Raw genomic sequence first — 16,796 nt, forward strand, 5'->3', positions numbered from 1 at the left:
GTGGGTTGTTTGGCGCTATTCTATCGGTACTTTCATGGTGTGTGTTCGTCTGATATTTGTCTTCTTATTCCCGATGTAAGGATGATTGTCAGGGATACTAGACATTCCAGGAACTCATACCCGTTTGTAAATGATTGGCCAGCGGACCGCACAATGCATAATAGAGAGAATTCTTATTTCGCCTCAACCGCTACTGTTGTTTCCCACCCACTATGACATCCAGAGATTTAAGACATATGTCAATAAACACTACATCTTTAATTTTGTTTCATGTGCAGAAATTTTGAATATGGAACAAAAATCACGGATATGGAGCAAAATAACATCTCAATATCCTAAAAACTATTGGAGATATGTCAAAATTTCTTGAAACTCTGAAGTAAATACCATAAATCCTTGAAAGCTATACTAGTTCAAAAAAGTCAAAAATGGTCTATGAAACAAGATAGCATTAGACCCACGATATGGGTGGATTGTAATCCCAAGAAAGTGAGGAGCGCCAATCAATCAATGCAACAAAGGACAAAAGTCCATCTAGTTTTGGTTTTATATATTAAATAAAGTTTATTACTGTTTTCATCTATGACTACTTTATTTTAAATAGGCTCTTTGTAACTACGACTGTATGATAATATTTACACAGAACAGTAGGAGGGCTAGTTAGGATAACTGCTTATATGAGTACACATAAAATGAGACTTAATCAACTATCCTTCATTCGTTCGTTCTATCGAACGAGCGTGTAAATTCAAGCTAAATTCATATGGGAATCAATTGATAATAGTAGGTTCGGGAGTATATTGATAATAGTAAGTAATAATGAGAGTTATCCTAAATATAATTATTGTTGTTACATTTAAATTAATTACATCTACATCAGTGTCTTTTGTTGTTGTAACTAAGCATTTCGATTTTAATTCAAAGCCAAAGGAAACAATAATGGATCAGCAAACGCATTTCAAAAGAGTTGCAGTGCAACCTTTCGGACTAAAAGAATGAATGTGAAGCAGAGGAGTAATAAAACAACTGCCACTCTTTATTGCTTCTCAATTTGCACCGCATAACAAATTTTTTTCTTTTTTTTCAAAATTATGGTGTACTTAAAAGGTTACAAATTGATATATGAAGCTTCTCAAGCTCATGTGTTTTCCGCTACATACACACACGCGCTAACCTCGTGAAGTGAAGGTAGTATGGTGGGTGGCGTTGGCGCCAGAACACTCTATATGCGAAGGATACATTTAACGGCTGTATGTATCCGTCCGTCCGTTTTACTACGAAGACATTGGCTTAGTTCAGCGGTCGGGCTGCTTAATACATACGTTTCAATGGTTATCTATAAATACACATTTAATTTAAAATTTAACATAAACTTAAAACTAATTATAGCATAGGTCGAAGCGGCAAATGCGTGTGGGAAAGGTTGAGTTTTGTTGTTCATGCTGGTAGTACTTCGGTGAGCAGGCAGGACTTGGTTCCGCAAAAGCTAACGCCCGATTTTGGAAAAGAAGAAAACATTTTATGGTCTTTGCCGGACTTAAATACAATTCTTTGAAGTAAATAGAACAAATATTTACAAAATTTCTTTGTCGAGCTTGGTGGTCAGGGGGCACTCATTCGATAGTTCACACTCTAAAATAAAACTTAACAGACTCCCTGGATTGTTGTTTCCGGGCTGGCGGGGCTATTTCACTCACACTTGTTGTTTAATTAAAATCATGTCATGTTATTGCTGTCCATATGTCCACGTCCACGCCCTCGGCATCTCCATCCGGGCAGTTAGCTGGCTGTTAGTGTAACATTTAGAGGCTGAGATTTTCATTTTAGCTGTTGCGGTTTGCGTGTTTACTCAACATAGAAAAGCTCCTTTGGCATGTGTTGTGCTAGTATTTATCGTTGCCTTATACCCCAGGACTGTTACAGTTGAGTGAGTATGGCCTGTATTTGGAGATGCCACAATAAAGGGTTGCTGTTTCCGTCAACTGTGTTGAATTTTTTTGCACTCTAGGAGTGTAATCTTGCGTCGAGTATCGGTTGTCAGCTGTCAGCAGCTACTTGGATAGGCACCTGCTTATTATTATATTTGTTCTATTTAAAGGTGGGCTTTTTCTAAGACTACGACGAAAGGACATCAATGACATTCAATGTGTGCTGTATGCCTTCAATCAAGTCGACTGTGTAGCAGCGTAGGCTGTGATGGGAGGGGGATGTGTGACCTATGATGTTATTAGCGCATCCTTGAGGGTGTTTGCATTGGGGCCGTTTGACAGAGTAGAATTTGTGTGCTTTGTCTTTTGCAGTGCTTCTGGCTCACGCACCGTCATTTCATGTGCATCGGGCAGCGTTGTGTCTGTGGGCGCCACCTCAATACATTGTGCGGTGGTGCGATGGTTGGTGGTGGAGGTGGTATTGTCAGTGTCAACATTGTTGATGCCGCAATGGTTATCCATTGTTACGGATGTGTTGGTGGCTGTGGTCTCCCGTGCTGAGTTCGCTGTATTCGCAATCAATAGCCCGGAGTATTTGACACCATTTAATTCAAGGTTAACCACCAGTTGCTGTTCTCCGTTCTCGTTGGTACCTGTTGTGAAGCAAGCATAATGTTAAAACGTTGTAAATACATGTGCATAGGTGTTGGTACATGTACATTTGAAGTGTATGAAGCATTTAAACTTACCATTACGTGTGATTCGGAATTGCATGCCCGACAACAAATTCAAGGCATCCAAAGGACCAAGTGAAGAGTTAGTTGTTACACAGTTACCTCCCTCAGCGCATCCCCCACTGGATTCGGTGGTTTGATTTTGCATATGCTGTTTGGATAAGTGGATTTTCTTAGTGGACACCGGCGAAATGTGTCCATTACCTGCGGACGCCGCCGACGTTGAAGGCGAATTTTCAATTGCAGAATCGTCCGACTTGTCATTGTGAACGCTACTGCTGCTGCCGTGGTGGCGGGGAGGTCGAGCCGTTATGCCGTTCAACTGTTGCCGTTCAAGAGTATCGTCATGAGAAGTGTCTGCAGTGGTGTTGTGGTCACCATCGTCATCGTGCTCTTCGTCCGCCTCTGCATCGGAGTCGTGTGGCTCATTGTTGCTGTTTTTATAGTGGAAGTTTACAGCAGCCGCCGCAGCGGCCATGCCAGGTGGTAGGTAGAAGCTGGCCGGAAAACCGGCACGTTTTGGTGGCGGTGGTTGGTGTTGAAACTCATCGTCACGCTCATTCGCATCAGGACTGGGAGCGCGCTCTCGTTCGCGTTTTATTGAGGTGACCCCTGGCGGTGAATCCGACAAGTTGAGAGCTTCGCTACTAGAAAAAAGAGTTTAGTTAATAACGGCATTTAAAGGTGGGTGTCTCGGCTAAATGAGGAAGTGTGCATTCTACCATATGACAATCTTTATGCCCTTTCACAAGTAATTGTATGTAACGACCTTAAATTGACGAAGCAATAGTAGCTAAATTTCCCCTTCAAATAAAATTCAAAGTCTACAATACGTTAAAGGGATGCGAACAGGGATGTATTTTTGATACTTTTGCCATAACTTCCCTTTGTACGATATGATTTTTGCACTTAACCTCTACAGCGAACTGTATTTCGTACTTTACACAAAAAAGTCTCATTGCAAATGTTTGAAGTTTTTAAAAAAATTCTGCCCCTTTTAACTAATATGATGTGGAACGCCTAGTGAACATCCCCTTTTTAATGCTAGGGAAATTATGTTGGGCCTTCAGCCATATAAAACTTCTCAGTCAGCCGATTTCTGTTCCGTCTCGACTACAAAGGGAAGTCTAAGTTCATTATTTTAAAATTTTAATCAGACAGCACTTATTGGTGGGATGAGTTTGCGCACTACACTGGTAGGAATCGCCCCACACTCTCTTTGGCTTAATATGGGTTGCCCAAAAAGTAATTGCGGAATTTTTATAAGAAAGTAAATGCATTTTTAAAAAAACTTAGAATGAACTTTAGTCAAATATACTTTTTTTACACTTTTTTTCTAAAGCAAGCTAAAAGTAACAGCTGATAACTGACACAAGAAAGAATGCAATTACAGAGTCACAAGCTGTGAAAAAATTTGTCAACGCCGACTATATGAAAAATCAGCAATTACTTTTTGGGCAACCCAATATTTCAACCAAGATAAGATTTTTGAAAATCCTGACTTTCAATTTAGAACACTTCATGTTAGCTACCATTTTCATAATGGTATATCGGTTAACTAGAAATATTAGCTACACGATATTTGTTTAATTGATAGCTCATTACAGTGTATACAAACCACCAAATGGAATTTAAACGTAATCGGATGATTGCGTTAAATTTTGCGAAATATCATAAACGGCTATTCTTGGCGAACTTGATCACCTCAAAGTGAACAAAGTGTATTATCGCCACTTTAAAAGCCTTTGTTAAAGTATTTTTTTACTATTGTTACTATATGTGCCAATTTTGGATGAAATCGGTTCAGATTTATATATGGTTAGGTTAGGTTAGGTTGAAAACAGGGTGCGGATATAAATCTGCCCATGCCACTATGGACATACACCTAAGCCAGTAATCAGCTTGTTGTGCGCTCTATAAACTAAAAAAGTGACGTCGAAAAAGAAAATCTAAGTTAGGAATTTCCATAGGAAATGCTCCAACGTTTCATCATCTTCCCCACATGCCCTACACATACTATCACTTGCCGCACCGATTTTGCATAAGTGAGCTCGTCCCGTTATAATACAAATAGCTATACTGACCTCCTACTAACTTCCTTTCAGTAATAGTCTCGTCCTCGCACAATCTGGATGCCCCCAAAGGATTTTCGCCATCCTACCGACTGTTCCACAGTGTTACATGCACATTCGCCGCCCACGCCCTTAACTCGGACTGCGTCGACCCGAACGGCTTCAGGTTAACCAAGTTGATTGAGGTAGTCCTCTGGCCTTACCCGCCAAATCGTCTGCCCTTTCATTCCAATTTACTCCGTTATGGCCCGGCACCCAAACGATGAGGATTGTGCCATTATCAGAGAAGGCGTTAAGATTGTTCGTGATTTTACTCCCTTATGGCCATTTTACTGTTCGTAAAGATGTTCACACTCGACGTCCTCGTGTTAGCACCACATCACCTCACGCATTCCGTGATCGCCCGGATCTCCGCCTGCAGAACGTATTATGGTCAGGCAGTCTAAAACAGATTTCAGTCCTTGTGTTCTCAATATAGACCCCCAGGGCCACTCTGTCCTCTAGCTTTGATCCATCCGTGTAAAATGATCTTTCACATGGCAATGCTAGGGTTCCGTCAGTCCAAGACTGTACCGCTGGCGGCATTGCCTCGCACTCGACCTCAAGTGTCGTCTCAGGTATCTGATCAGAAACCTCTTCCCTTCCTTCCTCTTCGTCACCTCGAATTTAGCGCGATGGTATGAGCTGCACCCATCCTCAATCCATTCTCTCATCGCCGCAGTGGCTGTCTCACACTTAATCTGTATGTCAATGGGTTGGATATCTAGAATAGTCTCCAGTGCTCTAGTGAGGGCCACCGTAGCTTGTAGCATGTCCGCCTATGACGCCGAATGCCTGGGTTCGAATCTTGGCGAGACCATCAGAAAAAAAAATTGTCAGCGGTGGTTTTCCCCTCCTAATGCCGGCAACATTTGTGAGGTATTATGCCATGTAAAACTTCTCTCCAAAGAGGTGTCGCACTGCGGCTGCTCGGACTCGGTTAAACTTGAATCGGACTGCACTCATTGATATGTGAGAAGTTTGCCCCTGTTCCTTAGTGGAATGTTCATGGGCAAAATTTGCATTTTTGCCCTAGTGGGCGTGGTCCTGATCGCTCCGCCTATGCCAAGACAACATGTACTGTTGCCAAGACAGCATGTAATGTTGCACTTTTTCTCCATAGCTGTCCACTAGATTTAGATATAGCTCGCATATATATTTTCATCCGACTTTCACTAAGCCGATTTTCTCGCCTATTTCCTATGAATTTTCTCACTTACTAAGCGGCTTGGCTTATCTCCGTCTATTATTATTATTGGTAAGCATGAAAAATTGAAAACCTATGGTGTTATTTACTCAATCGGAATGACAATACTAAAAGAGAAAGAACGCAAAATATTAACCGTTCTTGAGTGCAAAAAATTGCAATGAATTTTAAAAAATAACAAATATGAATTCCTATTACTGATTTTTTTTGTATTGTTGATACGTATTTGATTTCTTCGTATGAGTGCTCGTGTTGATCATCGTTAAAATACAAAGCATTGGGTGGGAAGAGCGTTTTATTTGTCCATAAAAGTGGAGTTACATACCACGCACAGCACTTATGAGTACTTAAGCATGTGGTAGAAATGCGACCACATGCGTCCTTTGGGTTGAGTTACATCTGGAACGCGTTCAAAGTTAAGAATTGGTTAGCTTATTCCGTTAGAGGCGTGCGTGCGTTTGTTGTGTAACTCACACAATACAAACTTAACTAATCTAACTTTAGTTTACAACCATGCAAGCGCGCAGCACGCACCAGCTCCACCTTAAGCTAGCGAATCCGCTAAATTGGTAAATAAAACCACCCAAATATCGTCTTTTATTAACCGATACTCACAAAATTTGGCACGATGATGAGTTTTTCAAATGATTAGTGCATTTCCTAGAAATTGACTCAAAAATAGATAAAGCTCTCATATATGTGTACGTATCGCCCGAGAATCGTCCGATTTACTTCTGCAGCCCTGGTAAGCGCAATAATCAACCGATTTTCTCACAACAACGCGCAACGACTCGTTTACAACAAAAACGAGTCAAAAAACTAAAAAATAATTTTTTCCAAAAAAAAAAAAAAAAACAATTATAAAATCGACAAAATTTTACAGATAAAGCAAGAAAAAGTAAATCCTAAGAATAGTGTATCTACACATTTATGTTGTAGTGTGAAAAAGCACAATTTCCAAAAGATCTCAACTAGTGTGAACGCCTGAGATGTTTTTCAAAAGGACATAAACAACACGAGTTAATGTAGACATAGCCTTAGATATAGTTATCAAATATATTAGGAATGTTGGAGTATAGAAATGGTGAAGAGAACCCTCCTTTCGGGATCAATAAAGGAGTGACGTAGAGGTGCATCAAATCGCCGACGATCTTTTTTTAATTTCACTACATTCCGTCTTAGAAGCAACAAATGCTGAGGCACACTTGGAATTCGCTGGGGTATAAACGACTTCCCTGGAGACATCGACTACGCGGATGATATATGTATGCCTCTTTGTGCATTGCTTGGAGCACATAAAGGCAAAAATTTAATGCTTGAATAAAAACGAGGCCAAAGTAGGCTTGAAAATAAAAATAACTAAGACCAAATTCATGAGGATAGGAACAAAAAATCTGACACCGCTCGCCATAAACGGCCATGTCATTCAAGATGTTGACAACTTTTACTATCTTTTCAGCAAAATTACTAAGGACGGAGGATCAGGAGCAGCCACCCGCGACAGTATCAAGAAGCCTAGAAATGCCTTTCAACAAAGTTTGGAGATGCAGTGACAACCTCGTAGCTTTGGCAAAAGTCGTTACTGGCAACCTTCAGTCTGTCAGCATGTTTTCTGATCAGACAGTGACATGTCAAGGCGGTATATCCACATCCAAATTAAGAGATATTCTAAGAGTATTTAGAAAGGTTTGTAAGAAGTAAAATTACAAATATAAGCTAATTATAAATGTTATATATTTGATGCCGTTCTCTCGTTTGGTGTTTGAATCGCCTTGCTCACAAATAGGAGTAGGAGTATGAATGATTTGTTATAAAATTAAATTAAATAAATGAAAAATGAATATAGAAAACTGGTAATAAAACTGTTGCATTAGTTTAAAATAAATTTTAAACAATAATTTCTGCAATAGTGGGACACTGTTGCAAAGAAAGGCGATAATTAGCCCAAAACTATGAAAAGTCATCAGAATACTATGAAAAACATACAAATAAATTTCAGAAATAGTAGGATGCTTTCAACAAACAATTGCCAAGGCCTCTCTATGACTATCATCAGCGTTGCCACTAAAAAAAAAAATTCCGACCAAAATTTTTCAAATAAACCTACCAAATTACTTCCAATTACTACCAATTGTAATCTGACCATATACGATCCGAATATCTGGGGTCCTATTACAACTCATTACATTATAAAAAATTTTACCATAAGTAATGAGGGAATGTCCTACTGAATGAAATTAGCGAGTTTTTTTTTTCTTAAAATCTATTATCTAAAAGAAGTAATCAACGAAAAATATTGCGAAAAGCGAACGTAGTACCAGCCTTTACAGTGAAATCGGATGATAAATGCGGTTGTTATGAACTTAAGACCCTTAATCGGCAGATTGGCCTTTATGGCAGCTATATCCAAATATAGTCCGATTTGGCCCAATCTCGAACCTAATCTGCGTATGGAAAAAAATAATGTTTCTGTACCAGATTCCAGCCCAATATCTCAATTCTTGACGGACGAACAGACAAACAGACATTGTTAAATCGTTTTAGAATTTTACGACGATCAAGAATATCGGTCTTAATGGCAGCCATATTCAAATATAGACCGATTTGGCCCAAACTCGAGGAATATTGGTATATATCTTGTACGGTTGGAAATGGATATTTCCATGTGTAGCAAAAAAAATTACTCAATGAGTATGCCCCCTATCCTATGGTATTTACAATTTCGACAAAAATCTTAAAATTTAAAGTGAATCCTACCAAATTTGGTAGAAAAAGCCCAAAACGGCAACACTGCTCATTGCTCACTCCTACGCAAAACATCAACTATTGATGACCGTAGATTTTGTGATATATTAAAGGGAACCCTACTGCGTCTTCAAAAAAGATTCAAGGGGTATTTAATCCAAGTGAAATTGACCCACTATTCGCAAAATAACTTATTCGCAAAAAGTCCAAGAATGGTTCCATTGCTGACCAAGAAGTATACAGTTGCAGGCTTTAAGTTCGCTAAAGGACACATCGATATGCCGATTGAAAACTGGTGGACCGACAAATGCATAGTTGTATTATTGTATTTGGTGGAACAGGGTCTAGACTGATGTCTGCCGACCATCCAAATACCTAATATAAATCACAATTAACAAGGAAAAGACAGTCAAACACGGTGTGGCAAGCGTATTGATTCGTTGGAGCCTTTTGCACAATGGTATAGATTCGATAATGAAATATAAGACATCATAGATATGTTACAATTTTGAAGCAAGTAAGCAGACTGGATTATGCTTCAGAAATTTGTAGTCTAACAAGCTAATGACCGGAAACATACTAGTAAATTGGCAAGGTGTGGTTTCGGGTTAATGGGGTTCAGGTTAAGCTGTGATCTGCACAGTCTCCTGTGTCAATCCCACTGAAGATTCATGGTGGGACATTGAAATTATGTTACAGAGAACTGAATGCCAAATGCGAGGACGAGGCCACCGTTGTGCAGAGGTTAGCATGTCCGCCTATGACGCTGAACGTCTGGGTTCGAATCCTGGCGAGACCATCAGAAAAAAATGTTCAGCGGTGGTTTTCCCCTCCTAATTCTGGCAACATTTGTGAGGTACTATGCCATGTAAAACTTGTCTCCAAAGAGGTGTCGCACTGCGGCACGCCGTTCGGACTCGTCTATAAAAAGGAGGCCCCTTATCATTGAGCTTAAACTTGAATCGGACTTATATGTGAGAAGTATGCCCCTGTTCTTTAATGGAATGTTCATGGGCAAAATTTGCAATTTGCAATTTGAATGCCAAATGCGGAAGAGCTATGGAAGGCATTGTGTAATACCAGGCACAAAATCCTTTTCAAGCTATTCCGGGACCTTGTAAATAGATGTCAGGATCTTATTGAGACTCCATGCATGATAACTTCGCCGAAGACATCAAAAACAGGTTACAGAAATAATTTAAGTTTTTATAAATTAATTTTAAACTTTTGTGCCATTTGCTTCAAATTATTGGGTTATGTATCAATACTTCTATTATTTTGAACAGCTAGTTTTAGAAAAAAAATATTATTGAAGCTTTAATTCAATAATTTATTGTTATTACATTTAAAGAATTGATTAATAATTTTTAATACAAAATAATTGTTTTTTTTAAAGGTGCACGCTCCGATTATTTTGAACACAACTGTACATGTACAGATATTACACTTACCGTTGAGCTTCTGCGCCAGGTAATACATTTGCCGAAGCAGGAGGTGGACTGGTATTGTTGTGATACATTTGCCACAAGGCTACGCGGGACATTTCCAATGCATTTAGAGCCTCTCTTGGACTTATTTCAGGACTTTGAGGAGATCGTTGTCTCTGTTGTTGTTGCTGCTGCTGTTGTTGTTGTTGCTGCTGCTGCTGGTGGTGCTGTTGCTGGTGATGCTGCTGATGATGTGGCGACAATCCCATAGCGCCTGAACCTCCATTGCCTATCACATTCTGTTCCTTTTTCACCTGTATCAGCTTTAAATACTCGATCATGCGCTGTTCGATCTCTTGGGTCACCAGATTTGGCACTTGGCCAAATGTGGGAGCCATCAGTCTGTGGTGAGCCTGCTGAAGTGCAGCTTGAGCTTGTTGATTATTGGCAGCAGCTGCATGTGTGACCAATGCTAATGGGGACATCTGTTGCATTCCTCCGGGCAAATTTGGCCGGGCCATTGGAGGCTACAAATACAAAATACATTCATATGAATTAATAATTGTCGCACATGGCCTGGGCTGTACGCCAGCATTGGCAATGCTTACCATTTGCATTTGACTGTGCATAGCCTCGTATTGGCCATAGCTGGAACGACGCCCCTCCCTACGATTGCCGTCAATTGCAGCCTGAAGTTCCGCCGGTGTACTTAAATTCTTTTTTTCGCATTCATAGGGATACAAGTACTTCATGTATCTGCAACAACAAGAGAATATTGTATAGAAAGTTAGGTAATGTTTGTAAACGGTCAGTGCAAAATGAATATGCCACATAGTCGATATCTCAAAATCAGCGAATGAATGTTATCCAAATTAAATCAATGAAATTTATCAGCGCCAAAAAACGACTTAAGACACACCACCTGTAGCGCCAATGCCTAGCATCTTGTTGTGGCCACCTGGGCGGCAAAATGGTCAGCGTCGCTACGACTGACCACGAACGAGACCTGAACAACAGTGAAACTTCCCTTGGTAACAATTGAAGACACCTAACTAGCGATTCACCAAGGAAAAGCAACGAGCAAGGCATGCGCAAGCATCACATTCTGTGACTGTGCGCACATCTGAGTGTTTGCTGTGAGGTTATTTGTTTTTTCGGCATTTCGTCGGGCTTGTGCTGTATACGATTCACCAATATACTCGCAATATGATGCATTTTATTTACAAATCACTCAAGGCTTCAATCAAAAAATGGGATTTATGCAAAAGAGTGCCTGCCACGATAGTTTTTATACATACAGTATCGAGCAAAACTGAGTTATTGTATGTTTCGCTGCTTAAAAATAAAAAATTGAGCTAAACCTATTTCTGTTGTTTTGTTTTCTGAGCACGCACTAATTTTACAATAAATACGGCCAAGAGTCTTCTTTCGAGCGTTGGCAATTCAATAGGTATCAAGCGGTTCTCGTATGTAGGAAGAACTTCAGCCGCATTCCATGGCGCAAAAAGAAAAAATGTGCCTGGACTGATTCCAATCCTATCTGAAAAAATAATGTTGGGCCCATCACACAACCGTATTCCGATGTAGGCTAACGAACTAAACCTGTAAATAACCTGCAGTCCAAACGTGTATCATGACATTGTCTTCAAAGACTTGTTTAAGATATTTAAGTTTTGTCACCGATATGGCATTTGTGCTGACGCTAGCGTATTATCTGTTATAAAAAATTTTATAGCCCACAAATTCACTAACAGTGTCCTCAAAAAAGGAAGCAAAGCATTTTCATTCATTCTCTCTCTCTCTCTCTCCCTCATAAAAAATTAAAACAATTTACTATGTGGAGGGCATCTTAGCAGACCATGTCGCATAAACCATCATCTGACAAAAAATCTTGTTTTGTACATTAATAAAAAATTAATCTAACTGTACCTACAGCATGTGATGGAACGGGAACAAGTCATTTGAGTGCCAACGACTGACGAGACCAAAACTTTTATTTTATTAAAAAAAATTAAAACGAATAATAAAACAACAAATATTTGAACTTATTTATATTATTGGCATGTATACTTTTTATATTACGTGTAGGTAAGTTTTCATAAATGTCTATATTTTTTTTATTACAAGCCGTAATAGTCGAGGCGTTGGAGTATGAGCGAAAACGGTATGTATTAATTTGGAAAATTAACGTCTGCCTTAAACAAAACTCCCGGAATCAAAAGGAGAATAATCTTATAAAAATGTTATTATTGTTTGTGCATAAATATAATTTAAATAATAAATGTATTCATCAATAACAATTTTGTGATCCTTTCCTCTCTTTGATATCGAAGACAAACTTTGATGACATGTTCGTTCACAATGTCGCTTAAAATGGCATGCATGATTTTTGCAACAACTAAAGGGTGATTTTTTTGAGGTTAGGATTTTCATGCATTAGTATTTGACAGATCACGTGGGATTTCAGACATGGTGTCAAAGAGAAAGATGCTCAGTATGCTTTGACATTTCATCATGAATAGACTTACTAACGAGCAACGCTTGCAAATCATTGAATTTTATTACCAAAATCAGTGTTCGGTTCGAAATGTGTTCATTCACCGTAACGTTGCGTCCAACAGCATCTTTGAAAAAATACGGTCCAATGATTCCACCAGCGTACAAACCACACCAAACAGTGCATTTTTCGGGATGCATGGGCAGTTCTTGAACGGCTTCTGGTTGCTCTTCACTCCAAATGCGGCAATTTTGCTTATTTACGTAGCCATTCAACCAGAAATGAGCCTCATCGCTGAACGGTGAATGAACACATTTCGAACCGAACACTGATTTTGGTAATAAAATTCAATGATTTGCAAGCGTTGCTCGTTAGTAAGTATATTCATGATGAAATGTCAAAGCATACTGAGCATCTTTCTCTTTGACACCATGTCTGAAATCCCACGTGATCTGTCAAATACTAATGCATGAAAATCCTAACCTCAAAAAAATCACCCTTTATATACAAATGTCATCAACGATTTGTATAGGTTGTCGACTATGTCTTCAACGATTAAACACGGTCATGTACCCTTCTTTAAAGACTTCTTCACGACACCAGCTGCTGGGAAACGTATGGTTACATAAGGATCGCCAAAGTCCTTGACCATAGTTTCATAAACTATAAAGTCTATATATATAAAGTCTGGCACGGGATAGTTGTGAGCACCATACAGGCTGGAACATTGGGGTCCGTTCTGTGTGATGTTCATTGCTGTCAGGAGAAGCTTAGCTGCGAGCTACCGCAGGTTGCGGATAGTGGAATGCTCCATGCGGAGCAGCTGCAACGGCAATCGCAGACAATCAGCGATACCGAGCGGAGAGTCTCAGTGAGAGGCCGGGTGGCACTGGCTCTTGCACAACTACTGAGTGCCTAAGATACTCGATATGACAAGGCGATCGGTCTTTTATCTTTATCTACCTTAAACACTGCACCATTCCATCATAAAGATCAGATCGCTCTGCAAATACAGTGATCAATGCGGAGAATCCAAATTACAGAACAATGTCACATCATCAACAAGCATTAAAATCTTTAAAGACTGAATAACTGATGGAAGATCATTTAGGTAGGTTAGGTTAGTTTGAAAAGAGTGTGCGGATATTAATCCGCCCCATGCCACTATGGACGTACACCTAAGCCGGCAGTCGGCGCTCTAAATACTAAAAAGTAACCTCGAAATAATCAGAATTTTCGACGACCTATCGACCGTTTCGCTGTTCCACAGGGTTGAATGCGTATTCGTCGCCCACTCCCTTAACTCGGTCTGCGTCGACCCGAGCAAGGTTAAGCAAGTTTATTGACGGCAGTCCTCTGGCCTTCACTGCCAAATCGTCTGCTTTTTCATTCCCCCTTATTGCACTATGGCCCGCGACCCAAACGATGCGGATTGTATCATTCTCAGAGATGGCGTTAATCTCCTTCTTACACTGCAAGACTGTTCGTGACCCTGCCGCGCTGGTTGTTACTGCCCTTATGGCCTGTTTACTGTCCGTAAAGATGTTCACACTCGACGTCCTCGCGTGAACACCACACCACCTCACGCATTCCGTTATCGACCGGATCTCCGCCTGCAGAACCGTATTATGGTCAGGCAGTCTAAAACAGATCTCAGTCCCCGGGTGCTCAATGTAGACCCCCAGGCCCACTCTGTTCTCTAGCTTTGATCCATTCGTATTGAATGATGGTATGACCTGCTCCAATCCTGTATACATCATTTAGGCAAAGAACGAGCAGCAATCCCTGTCCTGTTGAACAGCAGAATAACCAACTAAACAAAATATCATTAAAGTAAATTCTCTGTGTACGGCCTTGTAAATAAGAAGCATCCAATTCAAAAGAACTGATGGAAACCCATCATGTAAAGTTTATACAGCATAAATAGTAAACAACAGTGTCAAAAGCCTTAGCAAAATGAGTGTAAATTACACCTGATTGCAAAACCATCATATACCATGGCACATATAAGTCTACATAACCTTTCGTTATAATACATACCCTGACACGTAATAAAGATATGAGTTTACACCCTACTTATAAAACTAGCAATCATAGAGAAAAATTTCAGCAACATTCCATTTTTTGGTAGACCACAACTTTTTCGTACAAACATTTGTTATGTAGACTTTATTGTGTCACTGTATATGACATGTCAGTTTTATTTGATTGGTCAGCATTTAGTATATTTTTTAGTACTTTTTGTGTTTTTATAGTACGAATTTCCCAAATTCCAGGTCTATCTCGTATATAAACACCACGTGTAACCCTAATACAAGATCCAAATTTTTAACTTCAGCAGTTTTGTCTGAGAATGGATGATCAGTCAGGTATTCATAACTGAACTGTTTTCAGACGATAAGGAAATGTTGTTGTTAAAACCGGAAGCCCGGTTTTTATTTTACACCCATGGTTTCCGGGACGAAAAACCTTAAATTCGTCGTAAATTACGATTTTGCTAAGCGCTATGTCGACAAAATAATTTATCCCCCCGCCATTAACTTCTAAATCTGCCTTGCTTAATTCCTGGAAATTCACCACATATTTGCTGTGTTTTATTTTAGTACTATAAAGTGCAAATCAAGATTAATCGTTTTTATTACCTAATTTTGTTGTTGGATGCTTTTTAAATAGAAAAGCAAGACACCAATAACCCTTTAAAGAGTCTCCGCAAGTGTTCTGTGTTAAATGCATTGAGGCGGGCTGCAAGAATCGCGATTTCGGCCTTTGTCAAGGGCCTCATCAGCTTGCGATGCCACCAAAAGGTAACATGCTTTCGAATGAAACGTTGGGTCTTGTTATTCAATATTTTATTAAAGTGCAGTTAAAATTAAAATCAATGTTATATGTTGGTGCCATACCACTTTGAGTAACCACCTTTATCCTAAATTTCGTCACAGTCTGCTTTCAAACGCTGGTGTCAGATCGATGGCAACACTATATTCGTTCGAAATGTATATACGGATATACGGCAAGAATATAGAAATTTAAACCGATTAACATTCGTTAATTTAAATGTTTTAATTAAGCAAATATCTCTAATTTACATTTACCGAAAGAAAAATGTATACTCTTATTGCCAGCATATGGAACTAAGAGTTAAGCATCCTCGCTCTAAGTGAATGATACAAAATGATTAGTACCGTTTGGCATGGTATGAAACAATACAGAGAGAAAAGAACCAGGTTTAAAATGTAAGCTATCAATCAATGAATATAATAATCGTTTTTTAAAAAATTTTATGAAATTCCTAAAATGCATAGATGGTATTTTACGCCGATGTTTTTGCCATACAACCATGTTTTACTAACACATGTACACTGCTATGGTGGTTTGTGTCACACTTGTTCGTTTCGCCGAGATTTTTATTTGCTGGTTAAATATAACCGAGGTTCATTTGAATCTCAAGATGTCCAAGATGTGGTTGCTTTATCCTTTGTGCTGTGTCCGTTGGTGTGCCTAGCTTTGGGTCCATCGTATCCGTCTGAGTCTGAGTGTGGATCCGTGTGTGCGAGCACATTCTGTGAATTATCGAGCAAACATTAACCTAGCAGCAACAGCAACAAAGGAAGAAAGACGTTGTTGCTCCGTAACGCTTAAGTCAACACGAAATGCAATAACTGCGATAAGAGTCTGGCTGCTAATTATTATAGGCATGATTATGGTACGGTTGAACTGCAACGTTGACGATGATGCTGTCGACTGCCTTCCAACATCCAGCAGACAATTTCTCACTACTTGCCCCACCGTCAAAAGCCAACACAACCAACCATGGGAGTAGACAAGCGATGATGAATGCATCGATTTCTGCTGGTTTGTATGCTCAGGGAAACGAAAGGATCTAAGCGAACTCACACCTGAAATAGCAAAAACCTACCATTGCATCCACCTATAAGTCATCTCCCGCCATAAAGATGGGCCAAACTACTTCCTCTCCTCCTCGCCGCGAGCTCCGCAGAGCGAAGGCTTCACTCACTCTATGTGCAACACGCATAGATTTCAATATGCTGTGCCATTAGCATTTTTTAATTTAATTAACACAATTTGGAGTCAACAATTGTTCTACCTTCTTCCCCTGGCATTGTTCAGAACGAGGCAATGGAAGCAG

General features: G+C 39.6%; 1 protein-coding gene across 2 annotated transcripts in view; it reads right to left on the reverse strand.

Annotated features, from left to right (window-relative positions):
- Nucleotides 1-535: 535 nt before the first annotated feature.
- LOC106092498 (protein dead ringer) overlaps nucleotides 536-16,796 on the reverse strand; it is a 174,940-nt gene continuing 158,679 nt past the window's right edge. The window contains exons 8-11 of one of the 2 annotated variants that reach the window (XM_059368988.1): nucleotides 10,761-10,908; nucleotides 10,177-10,679; nucleotides 2,678-3,306; nucleotides 536-2,581 (exon numbers count right to left, since the gene is read on the reverse strand). In XM_059368988.1, coding sequence (XP_059224971.1) covers nucleotides 2,217-2,581; nucleotides 2,678-3,306; nucleotides 10,177-10,679; nucleotides 10,761-10,908 — 1,645 coding nt within the window. In that variant the 3' untranslated portion in view covers nucleotides 536-2,216. Of the gene's footprint in view, nucleotides 2,582-2,677; nucleotides 3,310-10,176; nucleotides 10,680-10,760; nucleotides 10,909-16,796 lie in introns of both variants that reach the window. The other variant, XM_059368987.1, reaches the window with a different exon arrangement.

The sequence above is a fragment of the Stomoxys calcitrans genome, chromosome 5 (genome assembly GCF_963082655.1).
Source record: "Stomoxys calcitrans chromosome 5, idStoCalc2.1, whole genome shotgun sequence".
NCBI classification, from domain to species: domain Eukaryota; kingdom Metazoa; phylum Arthropoda; class Insecta; order Diptera; family Muscidae; genus Stomoxys; species Stomoxys calcitrans.